The 22,127-nt window shown below is 39.2% G+C and overlaps 2 protein-coding genes across 2 annotated transcripts; both read right to left on the bottom strand.

Annotated features, from left to right (window-relative positions):
* Nucleotides 1-486: 486 nt before the first annotated feature.
* Nucleotides 487-3,454, bottom strand: LOC134851330 (uncharacterized). The gene is made up of 7 exons (XM_063867366.1): nt 3,058-3,454; nt 2,780-2,971; nt 2,228-2,646; nt 1,642-2,183; nt 1,400-1,514; nt 1,209-1,327; nt 487-784 (listed from the first exon to the last, which is right to left on the bottom strand). Exons 1-7 carry the CDS (start codon nt 3,452-3,454, stop codon nt 487-489), a joined length of 2,082 nt encoding a protein of 693 aa, XP_063723436.1.
* Nucleotides 3,455-15,668: 12,214 nt separating this feature from the next.
* Nucleotides 15,669-18,279, bottom strand: LOC134851328 (chromosome partition protein Smc-like). The gene is made up of 6 exons (XM_063867361.1): nt 18,166-18,279; nt 17,784-17,950; nt 17,278-17,425; nt 16,966-17,073; nt 16,200-16,370; nt 15,669-15,908 (listed from the first exon to the last, which is right to left on the bottom strand). Exons 1-6 carry the CDS (start codon nt 18,277-18,279, stop codon nt 15,669-15,671), a joined length of 948 nt encoding a protein of 315 aa, XP_063723431.1.
* Nucleotides 18,280-22,127: the final 3,848 nt, after the last annotated feature.

The following is a 22,127-nucleotide window of genomic DNA, read 5'->3' as shown; positions in this document are numbered from 1 at the left end:
TAATTCGACTAAATCAAGTTTTTCATTTTTTGTTTCTACTTTTGAATTTTTACAGAATTTAATTTTAATTTTTCAGAAGAACCTTGTTTTTGTTAAGATTCAGAGTTAGAGCAACTAGGATTAAGAGCTGGGGTTAGAGACTGGGATAGAATCTGATGTTTGTGAATATAAATGACATGAAAAACTAAGCATCACAAAAATACCAGTTAATTAATAACAGACTAATTAAATAGTTTGAGATCAGTAGCTGACTTTGTCTGAGTTTAACCAGTGTTGATTATGATTCAATTATTCTGTCTGACCTTGAGATGTTCTGGCCTCAACACTCCCCACTCAGGCTGAATTGGCTTTGTCCAATTTAAGGCTGCAACCCATCAAGGTTCGACGATGTTGTTCCACCTTAGCCTTGTTCAGGGCTTTTGTTAACAAGTCAGCTTCCATGAACTCAGTAGGGCAGTATTGGAGTTCAACTGTCTCATCTTCCACTCATTCTCGAACAAAGTGGTGTTTCCTATCGATGTGTTTCGTTCGCTTCTGCATCACAGGATTCTTGCACATCTTGATACAGCTCTGGTTCAGCTCCTTGATGACAGTTGGTCCGTCAATAACTACGCCCATCTCATCGAGAAGTGATCGCAGATATAGAGCCTCTTGAACCACTGCAGCCATTGCTTGATACTCAGCCTCACTGGTAGATATGGCTGCAGTTGGTTGCTTCTTGTTGCTCCAACTAATTGCTGCCCCTACCTTCCGCAAATGAAAGCTGTAGCCAGTAGTTGACCTTCTATCATCCAAATCACCAGCCGTCAATAACTACGCCCATCTCATCGAGAAGTTATCGCAGATATAGAGCCTCTTGAACCACTGCAGCCATTGCTTGATACTCAGCCTCACTGGTAGATATGGCTGCAGTTGGTTGCTTCTTGGTGCTCCAACTAATTGCTGCCCCTACCTTCCGCAAATGAAAGCTGTAGCCAGTAGTTGACCTTCTATCATCCAAATCACCAGCTCAGTCAGCATCTGCGGATCCATAGAGTGTTACACCACCAGCTTCCTTAGTGTAGCACAGCTCCAGATCTTTGCTCCCCTTCAGGTAACGAAAAACCCCCTTTGCATCCACCCAGTGCACCCTTCCCGGATTCTCCAGGAAACGAGAGCGTTGCGTCACAGTAGCTAGGATATCAGGCCTTGTTTGCTTAGCTATGTACAATGATGAGCCCACAATACCTCTGTAAAAGTCCTCAGCCTTCATGGATACTGCCTCTGCTGACCCAGCTTCAGGGCAGTCCTTCTTCGACAGTTGTGCGCTGATGTCCGCTAGTTTGTCCTATGGTTTGCAATCAGCAAGGCCAAAATGCTCCAAGCAGTCTTCGATGTAACGAGACTGATTTACTGTTACCGTCCCAGGTGACCGCTTGACCTGCATTCCCAGGCGCCAGGACAATGCGCCTCTGTCATCCATCTTGAATCGTACGGAGAAACGGCTCCTCAGCTTGTCAACTTCGTCTTGATATCTGCACCCAATGATGATGTCATTTACCCAAACCAGCACATAAATCATTGCATCGTTTGTTCCCCTCATCATGAACAAACAGAAGTCGTTGCTGCTTCTAGTGAATCCTTCATCAAGTAGGAAAGTACTCAGCGTCTGATACCAGTCTCTTCCTGCCTGTCGCTGCTGAAGCCCTCTGGCTGCTCCATGTACACTGGTCTGCTTGAGGAGAGTTGAGAAAGGCTGACTTAACAACCATCTGATGAAGTACAAGATCATCTTGTGCCCCCAGAGCCAGCAGTATCCTCTTTGTTTCGGGTTTACTGGTTGGAGCGAACGTCTCATTGAAGTCAAGTCCTTCCACTTGCATGAAACTTTTCACTACATGTCGGGCTTTGAGCCGCTCCACTTGTCCCATCGCATCTCTATTTACAGCAAGAACCCATCGTCCAGAGATAACGTTTCGAGATTGTGTCCATCTGAAGTCATCTGGAATGAAGTTTTCATTGAATGTCACGCTTCTTGCTCGCACCACTCGTCTTGTCTCTAGATCTATCAGCAGGTAGGCTTTGCTCTCCTCGTCGTACCTGATGAACTTGCTTTTCTTACCCTTTGGATCCAGTTTCCGTCTGTTGCCTCGATCCAGATAGTTCGCCAGGCAACCGAAGACACGCAAGTTCGAGATTGTGGTCTATCAACAAGTGTCCGTGTTCCCATGGTTTCTGAAGACTTTGCCTCTAAAACCATTATATCCAGCCACTGCTCCTTTTCGGGTCCAGACACTTCTTCTGAATAGCCTCTTGGCTCTTGAATTTCAGTCACTGAAGCATTGTCATAGGCCAGTCCGTATCGAATGGGTGGGTTCCTTATCCTAACGGACCTCTGCACTCGATGATCAGTAGAATGTGAATCTACTGCTTCTTCCTCGGCCTGATTTTTCTCAGTAGCCCCCACTGAATCTGCAGTATCACCCTCAGTTGGCGGGCTTCGTGCTTCGCTGGTTTTCGTCGTGCTTGGTTGCTCAATATCAATGCACCCCTCGATTGATAGCTCTAGGGTTTGTAATGGCTCACTGTCAACCATGAAGTCATGTGGAATGATGTTCTCATTGAATGTCACGCTTCCTGCTCGCACCACTCGTATTGTCTCTAGATCTATCAGCAGTTAGGCTTTGCTCTCTTCGTCGTATCCGATGAACTTGCTTTTCTTGCCCTTTCGATCCAGTTTCCGTCTGTCTCCTCGATCCAGATCGTACGCCAGGCAACCGAACACACGCAAATAGCTCACTTTTCATGGTTGCCCATAGTGCATCTCTCTCGGTGAAAGGCGCTTCTCGTTGCTGGATGTGGGACACAAGTTGCGAACCCTCACAGCTGTCGACATTGATCGCACCCAGAACATCTTCGGTAGCTTTGCCTCGGGCAGCAGACATCGAGTCATCTCGATGATCACACTGTTGTAGCGCTCTGCTAGACCATTCTGTTGGGGAGTATTAGGCACAGTGAATCCTTACTTTACCTGGAATTCTCAAGTAAATCTCCTAAAGGCATTTGACGAATACTCACCTCCATTGTCAGTTCGCAGGCACTTCGGTGCTCCATGCTCAGCCACAAACTCCTGGAACTTCAGTAGAGTATCACTCTTCTTCGCCAGATACTTGACCACAACCAGCCGACTGAAGTCGTCGATGAAGCTCAAGGCATAGCGTGCACCATGCATACTCGGTACTTCAAATGGTCCCTGAATGTCACTGAAGACCCGTTGCCCCACTGCCGATGCTCTGCTGCCAGTCTTCTTAGGCACTGCGACTTCAAGCATCTTAGAAGCTGTACACACTTCACAGAACTCTAGCTCGCCCACATTGACAAGCGATGAAAGATCCTGCCGGTTGAGGTGCCCCAGTCGTCGGTGCCACAACATTGCATCACTGGTATCCCTCCTTGTTTTCGTCACTAGAGTCATCGGTTTTCTCTTGAACTTGCACACAAGGGAGAAAAGCTTGATACGCTGCTTCACAGGTAGTTTTCACCCATCTGGTGCCAGTAGATGTGACGCATCTGCCGCAAAACTGAAGCTTGAGTCTCTAGCCACAGCTGAGCTCACACTCATCAAGTTCACACTGTAGCTCGGCACAAAAAGCACATTATGAAAAGTTTAGTTCCTCGCAGCATCATGGCAGTCCCTGATCTCCACTTCCACTGATCTTTTGCCCTCAACCCTTGACAGCGTGCCGTTGGGGTTCTTCACAGTTGTCCCTTCGTTCCAGCTCTCAAAGCTAGAAAAGACAGCCCTGTCGCGCACCACATGAGCAGTGCATCCCGTAACTACAATGAGGCCGTCTCCCTTCATTGAAGTTACAGCACAACAACTGAAGAAACCTGTCCTCCCCTGCTAGCACTATTTGTAAAAAGTCCAGGTTGCCCATACTTGAAGCACCCTTGCTTCTTTGCTCCTGGCCCACTTGCTTCGTTTGATCCATTGCCTCGAGCACTGGATTGTCCGCTGTCACTTTTGGATTTGCAGTCCCTCGCCATATGACCCTTTTGACCGCACACATAGCAGCCACTACTTGACACTCCTTTCTTCTTCCTCACAGCTTGCATGGCTATATGACCATGTCCAGTCCTCTCTCCACATCGAGCCTTCCTCGTGTCATCGTTGTTCCTCAACCTCGTTCTCAGCTCTGGAAACGTCTTGGCTGGTTGAAAGCTCTCTTGCACCACAATGTCAGGCAGCCCATTGATCACCAAAGCCTTGAACAGTGTGTCCGTGATTGCTTCTCCAGCTTCATTCAACCGCGTCATCAGCTCTTGACTGCAAACAAATAGTCGTCCAGATCCTCCTCTGATCCTAGGTGCAGCTTTGCAAGCTGACATACTAGACTGACCACCGTCGGTTTTTCCACACTGCAAAACTTTTTTTGAAGCAGCTTCCAAGCCTTCGTCCCATCGCTATAGCCATCTGTTCCCACGCAGTCGTTCTCTCTGTACATCAAAGTGGTGTTGTTAATCACCAGAGCCCGGTGATACCACACAATGTTTCGATTGTCCTTCCTCTGCTGCATCATCACTGCTCGCTCCTGCATCTTGGTATCGTAGGCTGCCTGCTGTTCAGCATTTGGACCCTCGGGGAGAGTAGGCTCAGCATCTGGCAGATCATCAATGCCCTTCACTGTCCTGAACAGGCCCTTGGTGTGCATCAGCGCCACAAACTTCGTCGACCAAGCAGGAAAATCTTCAGACTTTTCACTAAAAGCCACCAGTTTTAAGTCCATCGTTGCTTCAGGCTGCTAGCTAAAAGCTAAAAACTCTGGCAGAAAAATAATACAAAAAAAAATTAGAAATCTGGGTCCATAACTTGATAAGATTCAGAGTTAGAGCAACTAGGATTAAGAGCTGGGGTCAGAGACTGAGATCTGAGGTTTGAACTGAGGATTAAGAAGAGGTAGTGATTGTTGAAGAATGAATTGAAAAAGTGAATATAAATGACATGAGAAACTAAGCATCACAAAAGTATCAGTTTACTAATTACCGACTTATTAATTAGTTTGAGATCACTAGTTGACCCTGCTGAGTTTAGTCAGTTTTGATTTTGATTCAATTAATGTCTGACCTTGAGCTGGTCTGACCCCAACAGTTTTTGTTTTGTTCAAGTTCAACCCTAATCGATTATCATCTAGCCAATTGGTGACACCCGTCCGCTTTTTTTTATGACTACTCTGTATTGTTTTTTTCTACACGTCATACTGTACTGCTGTCTCATCAGCGTACAAATTAATTTTCACTGGTCTTTGTTACAATTAAAATCAAAAGAGAAAACAAAAAAAGAAGAATACTTTTCAAAGATCCGTGTAGTACAACCAATTTGTTTAATTAAAAGCTAGATTTTTTTATTTACAAAAAATAATGAGATCTATAAATTTCATACACCGGTCACCGTAGCTCATATGAAAAACGTTTTTCAACAAAAATTGTAGTTTACAGTATCAAAAGCTTTGCGCAAGTCCAAGAATGTACATTCTGTTTTATTCGACGGAAAATCCCACTAGTAACGAATCTCTTCATTTGATTTCTTCATCGAATGTTCAAAATTTGCTTCGGAACCCATATTGCACGTTATTATGAATTTAATTTTTGTTAAACTTATTGTAATATAAACTCCTATAATAATTTTTGCTATTGCTGGCAGTAATGATATCAGTCGATACTTTGTTGGATTGCGTTTTTGCCATCTTTGTAGATGGGTAAAAGTTTTGCTAACTTTAGGCATTCTGTATGCGCAACAAAGTTTTTGTGTTTAATTGACTAAAACTGGAAAAACCGTTTTGATTATTATTTTCACAAAGAAGCTGTTGAGATTATAGCAATGTATGCTATATTTTTTCGTTTTTACCTAAAAAAACTCCATGTTGCGAGATAAAATGGGCACCAAAAACTTTGAATAGAATTGTTTTTAATAACTTCAGCTGAAGCAGAATTACTGGAATCATTAGCGCTCTCAACATACTTTCTGGTTTTATTATTGGTAACATTTTACTTTTATCCTGTTTGCACTTTTGCACTATGGAACTGTTTCTTGAGACTGTGGTATAGATGTCTTCACATATGTCAAATGCTGCAAAGATTCCATGTGTATCACACAATCAATCACTGAGTCTCGAATTTGCATCGCTATCATTACACTTTTTATAAATGCAAAAAAAAACCAGTTGACCAAGCGGTTTGAAACAAAGGCTTGCTAGACATAAAGTCGACAGGTTTCACGTAGGTTCGAGCCCCCCGCCTACCCATGTTATACCATACTAAAGTTATACCAAATTTTAACCTTTTGCCTCTGTAACTGGGCTAGACTTGATTACGTCTAACCTCTAAAAAAGAGCAATATGCCTCAAACACAAATACTAGCGTATTGAAAGCTTGCTTTTAGTTTTAAGCTATAAAACGTTTTTGCTGTGAACAATTAAAAGTGCTCCAAATTGTTCTTTAAACAGAGTTATTTGCCGAGAAATAATTGTTGATAATTCAAGTGTTTCATTGTATTATTTTGGGTTTTTTTTGTGATAGGAGCGAGCATATTTTTAGCGCCCAACAAGACACTCGATTAACAAAGAAGTGGGAGAAGTTCTTCTCTGATGCAACTCGATTCCGAAGCTAAGCTCCAATTCCTTGGACGACTATCATTTCTTGAAGAGACGAGTTCAATCAGCATTGTACACTATACGGTATATACGGTTTCATACGTATAAAAACTATACGGTTTTTGAGCATCTGCAATCTTTACCTTCCTTGTGGTTGCCGGAATCTGATCAATGTTTTTGAACTCACAGTTCATCGTTGCCATCTGAGAATTACAAACGCAAAACTCATGACATTTGTAAAACTGGCTGACCGAATCGCTCGAACCCGAAGTTGAAAACACTCTGGATGCAAATATCCACGAAACTTAGAATCAAGTATCCGTGACAATTATCCTTTAAAATGATCATTTCTATTCTTTTGGAATTCCAGTATCCGGGTTCTTTCCCGACACAGGCGCAAAGTCCAGAGCTGTTTTTCCAGAGACAGCGTGGGTCCAGTTGTCAGAGGCAGTGACCCAGTTGACAAAAGCATTTGCCCGAAACTCGTCAAAGCAGATGGTGTGCAAATGGCCAAAAGTGTGAGTTTTGCACAAGAACTTTTAAGGCGACAGAAAAAAGAGCAGACGCAAAGAGGCGTTTCTAGGTATCCTGAGTGGATTTTTGGTCGACGTGGAGCTGACTTTTTTCTCAAAACCCTAACTCGACACCCAAGCTGAGCTTTTTCTCGACACCCAAAACCCGAAAAATTTCCATTGCAATTGTTTTTGATAACTTCATCTCAAGCAGAATCACTGGAATCAGTGACTGTCTCCCCGGGTTGACAAAAAAAGGTTGTCATACACTTTTCATTTATGAAAAAAATGCTTAGTATACTCTTTCATACAATTTCATAGAGTAAAAGAGTAAAAGTATATGTATGAAAATAGCCAAATAAGCATTTTGTCATAAATGAAATTGTATAATAAGCATTTTTCTATACTATGAAATTGTATGACAAGCATTTTTCCATAAATGAATATTCAAAAAAAATTTTATTTCGAAATTTCGTGTTTCAACCGAAACACTAACCAATGATTTTTTGTCATGAGAAAACCAAGAGAGTAACTTGCAGTTACCCCGCAGATAAACTGCATTTGGTGGTTTTAGCCATAAAAGTTAATATTAGCATTTTCACATAGAAATAGATACCAAAAAAGATACCTTTTTGAATATGGCTAGATAATTTTTAGCTTGAAAATAATGATGATTGAGAAAAAAAGCCTGTTTTTTTTTTACAAATTTATTCTTATTTTTATGTAATTTTTGGGTTTTTTGGGTGAGAAACTTATCCTGGACTCTGTTATTAACACAAAATTGTCAATTTTTGCATGCAATTTTTTTTTTTCGTAAAAGTTATATTTTAGCACAAAAGCAAATTTGCAGCAAAAAAAGGGATTAAAATTTTTTACCTCAAATTTTTTTTTGTTTGTGAAAAAAATGCATATCATACACTTTTCATTTTTTATGATAAGCCTTTTTTCCATGGATTTAATATATAAAACTGTATGATTCCGGTTCAGCATAGTTTCTGGTTTTATTTTTGCCGACATTTTCACTTTTCTTCTGTTTGCACTATTGCACATAAAGTATTTGTTTAAGAAGATTGGGCATAGCTACTAATTTAGAGAGATTCTTGCAACGCTTTCTTTCTATTCAACCCAAAAACTTAGATATGGGACAGTAGTTTTCGAGACAAGTAAAAAAGTTTCAAAAAACTGTCCAACAAAAAGAAAAGACTTTTCTGAGGACATTTAATTTTTGTGTAAATAATTTGAGCGTTGCTGCTAAGGCTGGGAATTTTCCTACAACATTTTTTTCGATTGCACCAAAAAACCAAGTTTTGGGATGGTATTTTTTGAGAAAAAAAAAACAAAAATGTTTTTACAACCGGTCAAAAAATCAAATGTTTAACTTTTCCGAGGACCACTATTTTTGTGACAAATTTGAGCGTAGCCGCATATGCAGGGGAATTTCACAGAACCCGTTCGCTCTTTTGAACCAAAAGTCTCAGATTTGTAATGGTGGTTTTCAAGAAAAATCAAATTGTTTCAAACAACGACAAAATTTTTTTCTGCAAGAAAAGTTGGGCTAAGTTGCTAATGCAGGAGAGCTTCCACAACCCATTTGCTCCGCTGAACCTATTAAGTCTGAGTTAGGAGCACAGTTTTCTAGAAAAGACAAAAAATTATGCAGATGAACACCACACAACCTGTTTTTTTAATCAATTCTTAGATTTGAGAGGTTAATTTTTGAGAAAAATCAAAACGTTCCATTAGAAAAAGAAAAAGTTGCAGAAAATTTGCAATTTTTTTTTTAAATAATTTTTTCGATGACAATAACTCTTTTTGTAAAAAATGGGGGGTAGCCGCTAATGATGAGGACCTCCCACAACTCGTTCTCTCCAATGCGCCCAAAATTTAGGATGTCGGATAGTAGTTTTTGAGAAAAGTCAAAATGCTGAAGAAAAACGTCCAAAAAATCAAATTATGACTCTCTGATGGTCATAATTTTTTGAGGAATAAAATACAGACGTAAATGCTGATGCGAGGGATTTCACACATTTTTTTCTATCAGTTGACCCTAAAAACTCAAATATAAGAGTGTAATTTTTGAGAATATGAAATAAGAAAATGGGTCAAAACTTCCCCAACAGACAATTTCGAAGGCCATAGAAGATGGGGTAAGATGAAAAGAGACATTGGGGTTATTTACAGGCACGCTGAGGAGTAGGCGGATTTTTCAGGGGTTCCAATTTTTGAAAATGAAATAATTTTGAGAAAATTGAAATTTTTTTCCAAAGCGTCTCAAAACTGAAAACAACCAAATCCAACCATGGTTTTTTGTGACATTTGCAACTTTGTTTTTGGAGATATTAACTTGCCTTCCGGTAGAAAACATAAATTGAGGTGAACATACAATCAAGTCAAAAGTTAATCCGGCAAAAAAAAATTAAGATTGAACAAGGTTTGGGACCCTAATTTTGGCATAAAAGAAAAGAGCATAGAAATTCAGGTTACTCAAAACAAACTTAACTCATATTAACCAATCAGGTTTTATCAACTCTACTACTACTAAATAAAATGTTTCATGGTTAGAAAACAAACGTTTGACATAGCACCTAAAAATTAAATCCAAAAAGCGCTCGGCAACGCTTAATTAAGCTGGCGATAATTTATGCTGTTTTATCTATGCCTTGTGCCTTTTCATACAGCACCGACCCCCCACCCCCCTCCCTCCAAGAAATTGCAGGTTCTTATTCTGTACGAATGAATTAAGTCTAAACCTAGAATGCAAAGCAGCTCTTCTCACGAAAACATCTTTACAGTCTAATTTTACAGCTTGGTTCTCCTTAAGTGAAGTCATTAGGTTCTAGTTTAAAATTTTAAATAGTTTTCTTATTGTTCCAATGGTATAATAGCGCTTTCTTTCTGCGGCAGTCTCGACAAAAATTTTCTTTCTTAAAAAACCATGTTTGAGGTGTCCTTTGGATCTCTGGCTGCTCAGGAGGCATTCTGGGTGCTCTTCTGGAACTCTTTCACTTCCTGGTCATAACCCATCAGAGCCGCCTGGCCTGCCTCCAGCTATAAAGGTACAAACACCCTTGTTATATTTATTAAAGTAATTTATTCAAACTTGATATTGAGTTTTGATTCGAAAACATCAATTTACACATTCTTAGAACTAGCTGCATTTATACCAGGGGTGGATTTAGGGGGGCGGACGCTCCTTTTTTCAGGGATTCGGCCCCCTGCCGACCCAAAGGGTCCGCCTTTTGTACTATTTTGAGATATTCATTTTTGGCTGACGAAGATCCCAAGATTTTTCTGAGGCGCCTTAGGCGCCTATATGGAATAAATTTGAGTGGGAAGCGCGCCTTTTTTGGACTGTTTTTTTTTCAAAGTTTTGCCTGCAGCGCAGCAAACTTGGCCGCAACAGGGTCTTTTTAAAGCTTTGGGAGAGCTCGGAAAATCAATTTGGTGGACCTAAAAAAAAGTCGAGGAAAAAAATTTCAATTTTTTTTTTGAATACACAACCCTCCCCCCCCCCCCCCCCTCGAGAAAATCCTAGATCCGCCCCTGATTTATACGGGTTGTAAAGTCTGATAATTTGACAATTTTTAGATCTAAGCATATAAGAGTTTCATTTAGCGCTCCTTATCTTATACCAATTGGATATTCCAGTACACTTTAACCACTAAGAAGGAAATTGGGCGAGGATATTAACTTGGTCAAGAAATTGAAATTCAAACGTATAAAAAAGAGAAGGTTCGGTTGAAGAGACGGTCATGTTTACCTCTGCCTTTTCCCTGGCGAACTTCTGTTTCTGAGCCTGCATTTCACTCTTAAGTCTCTCCACTAGCTGAAGAGTGTCGTCTCTCTCCCGCTGAGCACGCTCACCCTTCTTAATCTGATAAAAATCACAGGTGTGTCAACGAAAATATTTTTCCTAAGCTAATGCTGAATCGATGGCAATATCATCTTAAGTCAGCAAAAAAGAACCAAGTGGAATTAACCAACACTGCCGCAAAATCGTGAATGTCTTCTTTCGTGGTGAAAAATATAAATATCAAAAAGTGTTAAAAAACATCAAAGTAAAACTAATTTTAGCTAACTATGTCACAGTTTTTATACCAACTCAAACTGATATAGCGTCTTTGATAGTTTTGAATAATACTGATTGCTAGGAATTAAATTTAGCTAGTATTTAAATGGTTCAAAAGGTGAAGGTCAATAAACGCTAATTCTATATCGTTAAATTTGCTACATGCTTTTGATGTTTTCTCGAACTTTCCCCCTCAAAAAAAAATTTCGATACTTGTGGAAAAATAAGACGCCTCCTTGCATTATAGAAAAAAATCATCAAAGGTTTCAAGTACCATTTCTGTAAAGTTTGTCATTTTAATCCAGCCAAGCGCAAAATCTAATTTTTTAATTTCTTAGCCATACCTCGTCGTTCATCTGAGCTCTTAGCTTCTGTATCTGCGCCTGGTGTTCATCATTCAACATCTTCAGGTCAGGGTCGTCTATCTCATCCGCCCCAGATTTGCCTGACAACACAAAGCAAAGCAGTTTTACAAAAAAATAGTGTCTCGTCGCTCAAACTATGTTTTGCTGCTCCCCCTCAGCAAACACGAATTTTAGCAGCAATAATTGACAGCAAACACGAACTTTCGCAATTAATAACCTGTCTTTTTGAAGTCAGACAAGTTCGAATTCTTTTGTTTTCACGGTTTTTGAACTTATTTCTACAAAATCATTTCGTAGAAACAATAAATAGACCAAGAGTGCCTCGAACCCACGCCGAAGGAAGTTTTATATATTTAATTCAAACGTATGCGAAGTTGCGTTAACCTCTCGGCCAATGCGGCTTCTCTGTCTTTATTTTAGTGCCTTTATAGTTAAGGGTACGTTCGTTTTTTAATCAGAAACATCCTCGAGGCCACAAGGAGCGGACGTCTTAAATCTCCTGATGCTAGGGGTACTACCCCAAACGATTCAAACAAGATGTCCGGACTTGAGATCGTGCTCGGCGCGTGTTGCGTCGGAAGGAAAACTCAAAAAACGCTTTCCCACTAAGAAATGGTTGCGAGCAAGTGTCTAAAATTCATTTGAATCACTGCTAACAATGTGAGAGGACGCGCATTCAAGTACTGTACCAAAAGACAAAATTTCCTAAAGGACTTCATCAGTAATTTTATTAGCTTGAGGATCGAGTAGAAGACTATCTTGCAACTATGTACAAGCTGTTCCGACAAGCCACCGTGGTGTGGTGCGGTTGGATGGTTGTATTTTCATTCTACACTTTTATGTACGAGATGGGCGAGTGCGAGGTCATTCCACGTTCGAGTGCACAGAAGAATCTCTTTCTCTGCGCCGACAAAAATCGTTCTCTTGTATGAGCAGGTTTTTGATGAAGTTCCACGCCCAGCAATAAATCCTTCCACTTCCATTCATCAAACGCTATCGTCCATAGACAAAACGATTTCTATGTGGATGGCTCTTGCAGTCCAACGAGTAAGGAAAAATGCCAAAAGTTTCTCAGAACTTCACCTAACCGTTACATAAAAGTGTAAAGTTTTTTACCGTCCATTTACGACAAAACACGCAATTAAATCCAATGTTCCGAGGTAACGACCTTAATTTGAAAATGGTCTAAGCAACTGAATAATCGGATGTCGATAGATTGATGCTCATGCTTGCGATGCAGAAAGCTTCCATATAACTTCACTGATGATGACGACTGTTAGGAATAATGGTATGTTTTATTCTGAAATTGATTTAACAATTGACAGATTATGCGGACCTGGGAAGACCACCAGGAGCGAGTAAGTGGGCTGGTGATGCGATAAGATTTAGAATCGTTGTAGGTTTCGTAGAATTTTTCAATTTTAGGCTCTGAAGCAAATGCCTTTTTTGCGAGAGAAGCAAGTGATTCAATTTTGCATTTTCCACTTTAGAAGTTTCGAAAATTCTGATTGTTGCTTCACGGTCATGAAGGAACTTAAAATAAGATCTGAGGACGAATGCTACAGTGCGTAACAGCTTAACAGAAAAATTTCTTTAGCCAGGTCAACTGATGACGGGTTTGATTGGTTCCGGATTTGCAACAAAACTTGATGAGGTATCAATAACCTCAAGAACGTGATCTTTGAGTAGTCTTATTTTGATGACTACATCAACGATGGGACAAAAAGGTCAGTCATGGATTCTTAGAAAGCTTGGATCTTGTTTTTTCACAGCTTCAACGGCAATACCTTGGGTGCCCGTATCTGCGCGATTGTTTCCGGTGTCGACATGATGCCACTCGTCTACAGTGTTGACTTCAAATATGTTGCCTTCTCGGTTGGCAGCAAAACTGGGTTGCTTTGATGGCAAATGGAGTCACTGGAACACTGCGGTGCTTTCTGTTCTCATGGAGACATAGTTTTTGAAGTTTTAGTGCTTTGATAACAGCCTCTTTAAGAAGTGTGGCCAATACCGCAGCCTGAATTTCCAACTCACGGATGGACCTAGCCTTTATTGGCGCTAATCAACCTTTATCTGGAATACTAGAGAGTTTGATTTTCTGAGTATCTAAAGGGCGCTCGAAGAAATCCAACCGCACAGAAAATTTTGCATTGTCAGAACTATTGTCAATCATATGCAGTTCAATTTTGGCAACTGCAGGCAGAAAATAACAGCGCAGGTTTTTCAACCGACCTAAAATTGTAATGCCACCTGAAAAAGATTTCAATTAAGTTTTCTGGAAGGGGTCAACTAACTGTGACCACTGATTCTCCAAACTTTTTTCGAGAAAAAACGCTCTCTAATGTGTATGGAGCAACCAATCTAATAGGGTCAAAGACTGAGATGAAGAAGCTTATGACGTAGGTTGTGTACCATTGTTTTTCAATTTTCCTTTTACCCCTCGCCGGACAACTTATGTATCAAGTATGTGACCCCAATTAAAACCTGGAACATATGATGTTTTACACTCACTGCGTAAAATTTTTCTGATATAATTTATTTAACTCAGTTTGTATTTAACTATATAGCACATATTTATATAGCACATTTGCACGTATTCAACTCAATTTGTATAATTTTTACTTTGCTGACAAAACTTGTCAATTTAAAAAGGCACAATTTAGGAAGTTCTATAAGGTTTTACTTAATTTCAAAGCTTCTTTAGCGTTTTTCAGCGAGCCAAGGTAGTCGTTCATAGAGAAGTTTTGCATCTATAGAGAAGTTTATTTAGAAGCATTGCGTCCATATAGAAGCTTGACTGAAGGAGCGATTTGTTGAAGTGAGAAGTTAGCACATGTGTTAGCACATAAAATACCATATCGGTTGTGCTACCCTCCCGCAACAAAAACTTGGAGTGATAGATGTTCAACCGCAAGCAAACCAACCTGAAAGAAGATTCCTTCTATATCAGCAAATTTGAAAATTGATGCTGACGGAACTTGATACGGCTAAAAGGTTTTTTCTTAATACAAATCTGAACCCATCACAAGAGTTTGAATGGAAAAAGATTTGTGAAGACTTGATACTCCATTGAAAACGCGCCGAACTTTCCCCGGATTGTTGCGGTTATACACCAGTTGGTGAGAAAGATCCGTTTCCTCGCGTAACGTTTTTGGGGCCGCGGGCATTACTCTTGAGTCCATACATTTGTCATAATCATCACAATTATTGTCATAAGCATCATACTTCGTATTTTATCTGCTGATGGTCTAGCGTCTATTCGCTTGTAAGCACTGTATGACTCGAGTTCATTCGATCAATTTTGTATTTCAAGCATGTGCAGATCAGGCCACTGGATGAAAAAAGAGGACCAATTAAAACCCATCCGATGAGAAGACACATTCTGACAGAACCTTCATAATACAGCTAGAAAGTTTTGAAGTAAATCTGTATCATCCAGAAGAAATTATTGAGAGAAGATCCGTAAAACTTGGATGTTCTATTAAAAACGCGCTAATTTTTTTCCATAATTAAATAATATGGCGTTTTGCAGAGCGCACATAAACAACAAACAATCAATTTATAAGCCGAAATGATTGATAGCAAACATGCAAATTCGCAGCCAAAAACATAACTTTTCGAGGTCACAGAAATCAAAATTGCTTGGTTTCTATTTTTTATGAACGTATTTTCACTAATTTTTATATAGAATATGTACAATTATTTGGACGAGAGGGCCTTGAACCCGCTCCGAAAGAAAGTTTTTGTAGTTAATTTGTGCCTATGTGTAGTTGCGTTAACCAATCAGAAACAATGAGTTTTCAAAGTTTTACTACCACCATCAAAATTCAATAAATCAAACTTTGAGTATACATTTATATATTTAAGAAGAGCTCTGAGTATTTTTAGTTATGAATCGAAACTTTTGTCGGCTCGAATTTCCCCTAATTTTGAACTGGCAGTTTTTATACCTCTGATTTTCATACAAGTGGCAGTAGTGTCAATAAACTATCTAAGAAGCCCAATTAAGCTTGAGAAGAAATGTTCAAAGTTTCAATATGGATTCCATGCAATAATGCCAACCGGGTCCTTTGTAACAAATACTCCACTGGTTTCAATGAGGCAAAGTGAAATAAAACTCAAACGGGGGATTTAGTGAGCAAAACTTTATTGACTCGCCCATGGCAGCAATCTGAGCATTTCTCTTCTGGATGTTGTTCTGCAGTCGCTGGTTGTCGTCTTTCAGGTCCTGGATCTTGTCCTTCAGATTGTCCATCTCGTTCTTCGCCTGGTTCAACATCATCATCTGCTCCACGTGTGCCCCCTCCCGCTGCTCCTTGTCATTCCGAAGACGCTAAACACATTATACGAGCACCACTTCAGACTCTAGAAGCCCCCCACCCACTAAATGCATATATCTGCTGTTCCCTGGCCTTCTTTTATCTTTTCAACCAAAAAATAAATCAACTCCACCTCAAGAAAATTGAAGATACGACTCATTATAGAAAACTTACAGTCTGATCGGGCTATGTATTTTTTATGATTTTTGTCTGGTCGGGGGGGGGGGGCTTCAACTGCTTAACTTGAATCACCATGAAAAAAATCATTGCATCATAATGAAACTCAGGGTAGAAGTGTAGCGTACCCTAATTTCCTCCTCCATTTCCCTGTACTTGCGACCCCCTCCCACTGCATAGTGTTTGGCCTTGGCCAGCAGGGCCCTGGAGGCAGCAAAGCCCTCATTCGGTCTGGCAGCATCTGGCTTCCTGTACTCAAACTGAGCTGCATTCCGCTCTCCTACAAAGTTTTTACCCACCTGCAACAAAACCAATTGAGTCCAAGCACAAATATTTGGATAAGGAAGAGAATAATGATGTTAGGATTTTTCTAAATGTCCTGAAATTTTCTCTTCAGTTGCAGCAATTTAATCTTAATCAAAGCAGTCCACTTTTGTTTGGTTAGGATCAGGGGCGGATTTAGGGGAGGTGGCCTTTGGGTCGGACGCTTTTCCCTCAGGAATTCAACCCCCTGCCGACTCAAAGGGTCCCCCTTTGTACTTTTTTGAGATATCAATTTTTGGCCGACTGACCCTAAAATTTTTGCTGTCGAACTAAAAAAGGTCGACAGCAAAATTTTCAAAGATAGTTTGAAAATCCGCCCCCTCGAGAAAATCCTAGATCCGCCCCTGGTTACGATTAATCATTTAACTGGAAAAGATATAGGGCTGAGAATAAAAAATCATCGTATGTGGCCAAGAGGATTGTTTAGTAACAGCATACATAGTTATAACTGTATTGCAATTTGAGACCCTTTTTGCTCTATATTTTCTCAATTGAACCGAGACTTGAAAAGTAAATGTGTTCAGCTGTTTGATTGCAACTGTGTTTGTACTTGTGTTGGACTGTACTAACAACAGAGATGTCTTCAGCCAGAGTGCACAACTGCTGTCCGTACTTGGTGGACAGATTCTGCATCTTCGTCTTCACACTCTCCACCTCCTGCTTCATCTGCTCCACTTGCTACACAAACAACACAACCCAAACAATAAAATATTATACCCAACAAACTGTCGGACAAGTTTCTTTGAAAGTGTAGAGTTGGAGATTCTAATGAACACTCGGGTAAATTGCAAATTCGCAGAGTCTAATGTCTGCAAAAGTAGACATTAGAGAGTTCACTTTTTTCCTTGTTTTTTTTATTTTGTACTGCAAAATAGTGCCTACTTGTTTGGAATCTTGTATCTCTTTGTCCTTGCTCCGGGACTCCTCCTCTTTCTGCTTCACCACAGTCTTGGCGTTCTCAATCTCCCCCTGGAACTGCTTCGACTCCTGCTCCAGTCGCTTGTTCCTCTCTTTGAACTGATCTATTGTCCTATGATAAGGTTCAGTTTTTTTAAACAAAATTCAGCAAAAGAAATGGCTGCCCATGAAATAATTCTATGGCGGAATGTAAACTTTCCACTGTTTTTTTAAACAAATATAAACCCTTTTTTTCTATTGTTTTTCTTATTCTTGTATTGCTCATAACGCGACAATTTTAAAAGTTTCTTGCATATCATTTAACACCCGAGTCGGTCTAAGTTGTTTTCTCATAACAAATTTACGAGTCAAAAACATAATTTATCAATATAAATATATATTTGCGTTTTCGTGATTGCCTCCAATAAAATCTATTCTGTCAGAAAACTATCCCTATAGAAACTGATTACTGCATAGCGCGGTTTAACTACCTGTTCATGTTTGTGAGTTGTTCGGCGGCCTTTCTTCCCTCTGCCTGGGAGGACTTGTACTTGTTCCCGTGCTCCTCCATCTGCGCCTTGAGAGTGTTCAGGTCCTGAGTCAGCTGGGCTATCTTGTCGTCCTTCGCATCCATCTGCTTGATCAACTTACCCCTCTCCTGTTGAACAAAAAACAAGAACAACATAGCCCTATTTTAAAGTTAAGTTTAAACTATCTTCAGCTAAACGAAAACATTACATTCTACTATGCTGACTCGGTTGAGTGTGTCTCACATTTCCCAGATCTCTTTTTTCTTTAATTTTGTTTGCATCATCAAAAAATTTCTTTTGTTTCACAAAAGGATATTAGGCTGTATGCTGCCATAGTACCCACCGTTTCAAACTCTTCTGTCTTCAGTTTGACCTCCTGTTCCAGAACTGCCTTCACATCTTCAGGCACAGCTCCTCCCCCTCCTCCCCCCTCGCCCCCGCTTTCTCCCCCGACCATACTGTTACTGGCATCTCCACCCTCTCCCTCCTCTTCGATCCCACTGACTTTGGACTTTTTTCGCTCTTTTCCTTCTTTTCCTTCCTTCCCACCCTTACTCTCTTTGCCCTGTAAATAAAAACAAAACTAATCCTAATTTGAAACACTTTTAGTTACTGTTTTCCAGCTCATAAAATGTTTTAATCACGGTAGCCATAATGTTCCGACCGCCACTCACTTGAGAAGCGAATTTAGTAGTGATTTGGATGTTGTGAAAAAATCTTGTCAAAAATCTATTAAAAGACAACGACCAGTTGGTATGGAATATTCGCGCAAATTCGCATCAACATTTCCGGCTTTTACAAAGATATATATTACCGTCAGCAAGCGTTTTTTCGACAGATCAAAATAATTTTTGCGAGCTGTTCTTAAACATTAAGAAAAAATATTTTTTTCACTTCATTTTCTAGGTTTTATTATACAAGGTGTTTTCAAAAAAAAAATTTATAGGAATCTTCTCTCAGTTTACGAATAAAAGCTCATTGAAGCCATTTTTTGTGCAATAGGAAGCAAAATTTGCCGAATTCTGGCGATATTTTTCATTAATTTGGTTTGTTTTTTGTTTCAGAACTTTGTCGCGGTTTATGCGTATTGTGATATTTGGATAAAATTGGAACAAAAAAATTTGGGTCAAAAATATTGCCAACAAAAAAAAATTAGTTTGAAAACTTAGCAGCAATTGTACGGTGCGATTTCTTTTAAACCAAACTTAAACCCTTAGAATGGATCAAGGCATTTAATTAAAAAATAAGACAGACAACTGCTGCAAGCTATTCGGTTTTGATCCGACCGAAGCTAGACCAAGACACTACCCTGAATGTTCCGACTGCCCCTTAAGGTCCAAAAATAAGTGATTTTGAGGCATATTAAAAACTGATCAACATTAGAAAAAATAGCAGAATGAATTTGTCCTGATGATTTTTTTTTAAAATCACCCCACTCGCTATGTTAAGTAAGCACAGTGTCAATATCGTCTAGCCAAGAAATAATAATTACAAATAACTTTCCTCAAGTCAAACTGGAACGGTGTCTGAGACAAATATATTCAGGGGTTATCAAAATATAAATGCGCTAAAATGAAAAACTCCATTAATTAATTTTCAAGTAGGCCATTAATTTCCGTTACTAGCTTAGCTCTCATTGGACAGCTTGTATATTTGAAATATACTTACCCGCTGAATATATAATACACTAGAAGCCTGCATATAATTCATCCAACTACTTCAGACTTAAAATTTTGTTTTGAAATGAAAGATTGCGAGAGAAAACGAGTCGCTTTTCATTATTTCAAACAACCTGAGGGGAACAAATGGAAATGAGTGTGTGCTGCAGAAACTATTTAGGGTATTAACAAAGGATATACGAATTTAATTTAACTTTTCACCCTAAGTATCATGAAGAAACGAAGAGAAATCAACCCATTTTGTTAGTCTCAAACAAATTTGCAATTTCCGAGCCAGCCAAAAATGTTTACAACTGCCTCAAATGGGCCTGCATTTCTGTGAAAACATTCTTACTTGTTGACGACAAACTTACCAGAGATTTCACCAATTTAAAACGAATTTGTACTAAAACGTTCATGGAATACATGAACCTGGTTACTAATGAAGTTCAGCTTATTAGCAGCAAAAAACTACCCAATAAATACGCTTTTGTTTTTGATGGATGGTCTGTACTTTCAACGTACTACATTATCATTTTTGCTGTGTAGTCCAACAAAAAGGTGAGCACGATGCATGTTTGCTATTATTTTTACCCCTATTGAATGAAGAACTTCTCCCTGCGGAAGAACACAAGAATTTTTTTAATGCTGCCTCTGTTCGGTAAAAATTTGGCGAAAATTGTGAAGTGAACGAAGCAGTGTCTTCTTTTATTCAAAAATTTTTAATAGGATGCGCTTCACATCGTCTTGCTCTTGCTGTTAACATGTTTCTCAAGCAATTTGAACCAGTTTTCTTAGAAATTAATTTCGTCATGCACACTCTCCAGACGAAGTAACTCGGAGTCAAACTGCGTCAACACACTAATTCATTGCCGGTTTGTCGAAACGTCACGCGATGGTCCAGTATCAATTGCTCAGCTAATATAGTGAAATATGCTTAATCTTATCCAATTAATTTGGTAATGAAGGTTCTCTGATTGGCCTTTTAACCAGCCCCAGTGAAAATAATCAAGATGATCAAACCATTCAAAAGCTGAAAAGGATAGATATGGTTACTAAAGCCTTACAAGTTTAGGTATTGCAGATAAAGATTGTTTTTGGACGAGCTGGATTTCTTCATCAAGTACTTCACTGCAGCTATTATAAAGTACCCCAAGTTCGAACCGGACATTGGCAAAGTTTTTTTTTAAAAGAGGTAAATTTGACACGTCAAGAAACTGACGCTGTTTTTCACTGAAATCTGAGATATCTGTGAGTGTGTCTGATTGCAAATTGGATCTAGCGGCCTCGTTTCTGGTAAAACGTCGGAAAAAGCAACCTCGGTTATGCTTGTTGCAAGTTTGTTCTTCCAAATTCAAATGGAGTGGAAAGATTTTTCAGTGCACCAGGGCTTACGCTAAGTAATTATCGACACAAAATGACCCCTACAGACTACGATGAGCAATTTTTCGTAAAATTCCACTAGACATTTTGGGACAAAAAACTGTGGAGAAGGTCTACAATCTTTTCAGCCAATTAATTTCCGTTAATTTCCATGTTCAATATTGTTTTTTTCCCATTAATTGTATAAACCATTTTTGAGTTATATAAAAATTAATAAAATTACTTTCCTATAATGTTTGAGAAACTTATGATATAAATGCCGTTCATGGGTTAACAGATCGGAATCTATCGATTCGTCAATTGATAAATTTACCCAAATTTGCTATTTTTAAACAGCAATTTATATTTTCAAATGATCGCGGTGATAACCTTTCTTAAATTGAGCCCAGAAATTTCAGTTGGTATATAAAAACTACATTCAAAAATAACTAGTTAAAAAATTACAGCGAACAAATATTCCATTCTTCCTGCGAAAATTGGAATAATTAGAAGCATCGCATATTTTTTAGTAGCATATACAGCGTGTGTGGGTGGGGGAGGGGTTAACAAAGAAACTTTGAGCAAAGTTTCAACTTTTTCTAAATATTACTCAGACGCCAAGCTTCCCTTCGCAAACACTTTCGAGAACGCGACAAAAAGCAGCTCTTTAAAGTGCAAGGATAAAAATTAGAAACAAGACTGCTCGTATCAGGGCGAAGCCCTGAATGTTCCGACTGCCTTTAAGGTTTATGGAGCAGCAGTAATAACATTAAAAAAATTAAATGAAATAAAATAAAACGAAATTTTTTTCTAAAGTTTGAAATTTTGTATGAAAATCATCCCCCCACACGCCATATAAAGTACAAAAAGAAAGATTTCGTTCCTTGTAACAAATCAATTATGGCAAATAAGCTTCTTTCAACCAATTTGGAACGATTTATAAGACGGATTAAATCTCCGCTTACGCGTTAATAACGCGAATTATATCGCGCGTTAATTGTCCCAAATTGGTCGAAATGGCCAAAATGGCAATCTTTAAACCCTCATAACTTTACGAAAAATAATCACAGGTGAAATATCTCTTCAAATTTAAGCTCAGGACAACAATACTTTTTGAATGATATAAAAAAATTCGGTCAAAATGGCTAGTTAAAAAGTCGAAATTTGTCTGAAGAAAAAAAAACCCACCCCGAGCGCAAATATTCCGTTACTTTCGTAACGAAAGTCGGAACAATAAGTCTCGAAATAGTACAGATTAAGAGTCTCACACACTGCAAACTCAGCC

This window comes from Symsagittifera roscoffensis, chromosome 7, assembly GCF_963678635.1.
Source record: "Symsagittifera roscoffensis chromosome 7, txSymRosc1.1, whole genome shotgun sequence".
NCBI lineage: Eukaryota > Metazoa > Xenacoelomorpha > Acoela > Convolutidae > Symsagittifera > Symsagittifera roscoffensis.
The sequence above is the reverse complement of the archived record's forward strand: the minus strand, read 5'-3'. Positions and strand labels throughout refer to the sequence as shown.

Excerpts from the sequence above, each read along its gene's own strand:
- LOC134851330 (XM_063867366.1), bottom strand. The coding sequence starts at position 3,454 with ATGACTCTAGTGACGAAAACAAGGAGGGATACCAGTGATGCAATGTTG. Across the intron at positions 2,972-3,057 it reads CCTGCGAACTGACAATGGAG|AATGGTCTAGCAGAGCGCTA; the intron begins GTGAGTATTCGT and ends ACTCCCCAACAG. Across the intron at positions 2,184-2,227 it reads TGGATATAATGGTTTTAGAG|ACCACAATCTCGAACTTGCG; the intron begins GCAAAGTCTTCA and ends ACTTGTTGATAG.
- LOC134851328 (XM_063867361.1), bottom strand. The coding sequence starts at position 18,279 with ATGGTCGGGGGAGAAAGCGGGGGCGAGGGGGGAGGAGGGGGAGGAGCT. Across the intron at positions 17,951-18,165 it reads AGACAGAAGAGTTTGAAACG|GAGAGGGGTAAGTTGATCAA; the intron begins GTGGGTACTATG and ends TTTGTTCAACAG. Across the intron at positions 17,426-17,783 it reads CAACTCACAAACATGAACAG|GACAATAGATCAGTTCAAAG; the intron begins GTAGTTAAACCG and ends ACCTTATCATAG.